Source organism: Octopus bimaculoides, chromosome 20 (assembly GCF_001194135.2).
Source record: "Octopus bimaculoides isolate UCB-OBI-ISO-001 chromosome 20, ASM119413v2, whole genome shotgun sequence".
NCBI classification, from domain to species: Eukaryota; Metazoa; Mollusca; class Cephalopoda; order Octopoda; family Octopodidae; genus Octopus; species Octopus bimaculoides.
In genome coordinates, this window is record NC_069000.1 from 37,679,632 (window position 1) to 37,682,273 (window position 2,642).

The window sequence follows — 2,642 nt, forward strand, 5'->3', positions numbered from 1 at the left end:
GTACCCTGCCAAATAATGATGATGTTCCTTTTTCGTTCATCCTTGTTTCGGGGTCTTTTTACCAGCGGGAATGGCCGTCTCCCCTCCGCCGCCTTCGCCGCCGCCCGCGCACGTCTCCTTCCGCTCGTTGGCACCGCGATAAAGAGATCCTCTCCGCTCTCTCTTACAATGCATAACATGGCACCAATAACGCCACTCGCCTACTCCGTCTCACTCTGTTACTTCTCTTCACCATCCATCCATCCATCCGTCCATCCATCCATCCGTCCATCCATCCTATCGTATTCTTCCTTAAGTTAAACGACCAATTTATTTTTTCTTTTTCCACACTCCTTGTTTTGTTTTTTTTTTAACTTTTCCTCAATACCCCACTCTCTCTCTCTCTCTCTCTCTCTCTCTTTTTTTTTCTCTTACCCTCTCTATCTTTCTCTTTCTGACACTCACTCCCTCCCTCACTCTCTCTTTATCTCTCTCAAACACACACACACATACACACACACACACATTGCTTTCTCTATCATAAATTCAATATTTCTCTATTTCTCTCTCTCTTTCTTTCACACACATACACACACACATGCACTCTCTCCCCCCCTCTCTCTCTATCTATAAACATATATATATAAATATATTGACATACACACACACTCTCTCTCTCTCTCTCCCTCTCTCTATCTATCTATCTATAAACATCTATATATATATATATTCACATACACACACATTGCTTTCTCTATCAATAATATTTCTGTTTCACTCTCTCTCTTCTCTCTCTTTCTCTCTTTTGTCTCTCTCTCTGTATATATATATATATATATACATACATACATATATATATATTCACATAGACACACATACATACGCACGCACACACACACACATTACTTTCTCTATCAAATCCAATATTCCTGTTTCTTTCTCCCTCTCTCTTCTCTCTGTTTCTCTTTTTCTCTCTCTGTATATATATATATATATATATATATATATATATATACACACACACTCACATACATACATATATATATTCGCGCGCACACACACAAGCACACACGCAAACACACAAACACACACACACAAGATTAATACAGACAGCTGCGTGCAATGTTTTATGAAAGAGGAAAACTAATTGTCACTAAATATGATTTGCGTGTTAGGAACACGTACGTTGCTAGAAATAAGAGCTAAAACGCTCTGATGCTGTAAAATACATAACTGCATACCTATGTACTGACAAGGAATACACACACACACACACACGTGTTCCTTTTTCTTCTTTTCATTCTTTTTACTTGTTTCAGCCACTTGACTGCGGCAATGCTGGAGCACCGCCTTTAGTCGTACAAATCGACACAAGGACTTATTCTTTGTAAGCCTAGTACTTATTCTATCGGTCTTTTTTGCCGAACCTTTAAGTTACTGGAACGTAAACACACCAACATCGGTTGTCAAGCGACGGTGTACATATATACATACATATATAAATACATATGTGGGTACATACATATTATATATATATAAATACATATGTATTGCCTTTAGTTGAACAAATCGATCCAGGGACTTTTTCTTTGTAAGCCTAATACTTATTCTATCCGTCTCTTTTGCCGAACCGTTAAGTTACGGGAACGCAAACACACCAACATTGGTTGTCAAGCGATACTGTATATATATATACATAAATATATAAATACACATGTACGTACATACACATTATATATATATGAATACATATGTATAAGCATACATGCACTCCCATCCATCCGTCCATCCATCAATCTATCTATCCAGCCAGCCAGCCATGTACTACGCTGTTTGTATCATCGTATTTACACACCAAACACACTACAAACAACAAATAGTTAAGTTCAGACAGAAGTAAAAGCAACAAAACAAAACAACAACAGGAACAACAACACAAAGCAAAGCCAACCAACCAGCCAACAAAACAAAACAAACCTAACAGCAACCACAACAAGAAGAATAAAAGTAGGGGAGAAGTTACTTCATGTGTGAGAGAGACTGCAACAGGAGCATTTATTGACAAGCTGGCCTTGCATTTTACAAACAGCGACCGCCGCGCTTTCTCTTTCTCTCTCTCTAACAAATATTAGTTGTGCCTTGGAGAAAAAGAAAATACATAGAGTCAAATAAAAGAAAAGGAAGAAAACCCAGTATAAAATATAAATATACAAGTAAAACAAAAAAAAGCAAGCAGTTGTAAAATTTGGAACCTTTGGGAGTTTACACGGAGGAAGTGTGTTTCTATCGTATTTTCTTCTCTTACGTTTTACGTTCTGTAAGGATGACTGGGAAAAACTTTCTGTCAGGTAAGTGAAAGATAAAGTGTTATATTTATTCATTTGCTTGTTTATTTGTTTGATTGTTTTTTTTATTTGTAAGGATATCGATCTGACTGTCTGTCTGTCTATATATCAATTCATCGATTTGTCTTTCTACCTGTCTATCTGTGTATCTATGTCTGTCCATGTATCTCTCTCTCTTTCTATCTGTCTGTCTCTGTCTGTCTATCTGTCTGTCTGTCTGTCTGTCTGTCTGTCTGTCTGTCTGTCTGTCTGTCTCTCTCTCTCTCTCTCTCTCTCTCTCTCTCTATCTATCAATCTCTAGCTGTCTTTCTTTCTGTT

The 2,642-nt window shown here is 37.5% G+C and overlaps 1 protein-coding gene across 1 annotated transcript in view; it reads left to right on the top strand.

Moving 5' to 3' along the window:
• Positions 1 to 1,070: 1,070 nt before the first annotated feature.
• Positions 1,071 to 2,642, top strand: part of LOC106875456 (neuropilin and tolloid-like protein 2) — a gene marked incomplete in the record, with an annotated part of 222,824 nt that continues 221,252 nt past the window's right edge. Inside the window, 1 exon segment of the mRNA XM_014923608.2 lies at positions 1,071 to 2,327. Within this exon segment, the coding sequence (XP_014779094.2) occupies positions 2,303 to 2,327 (25 nt within the window).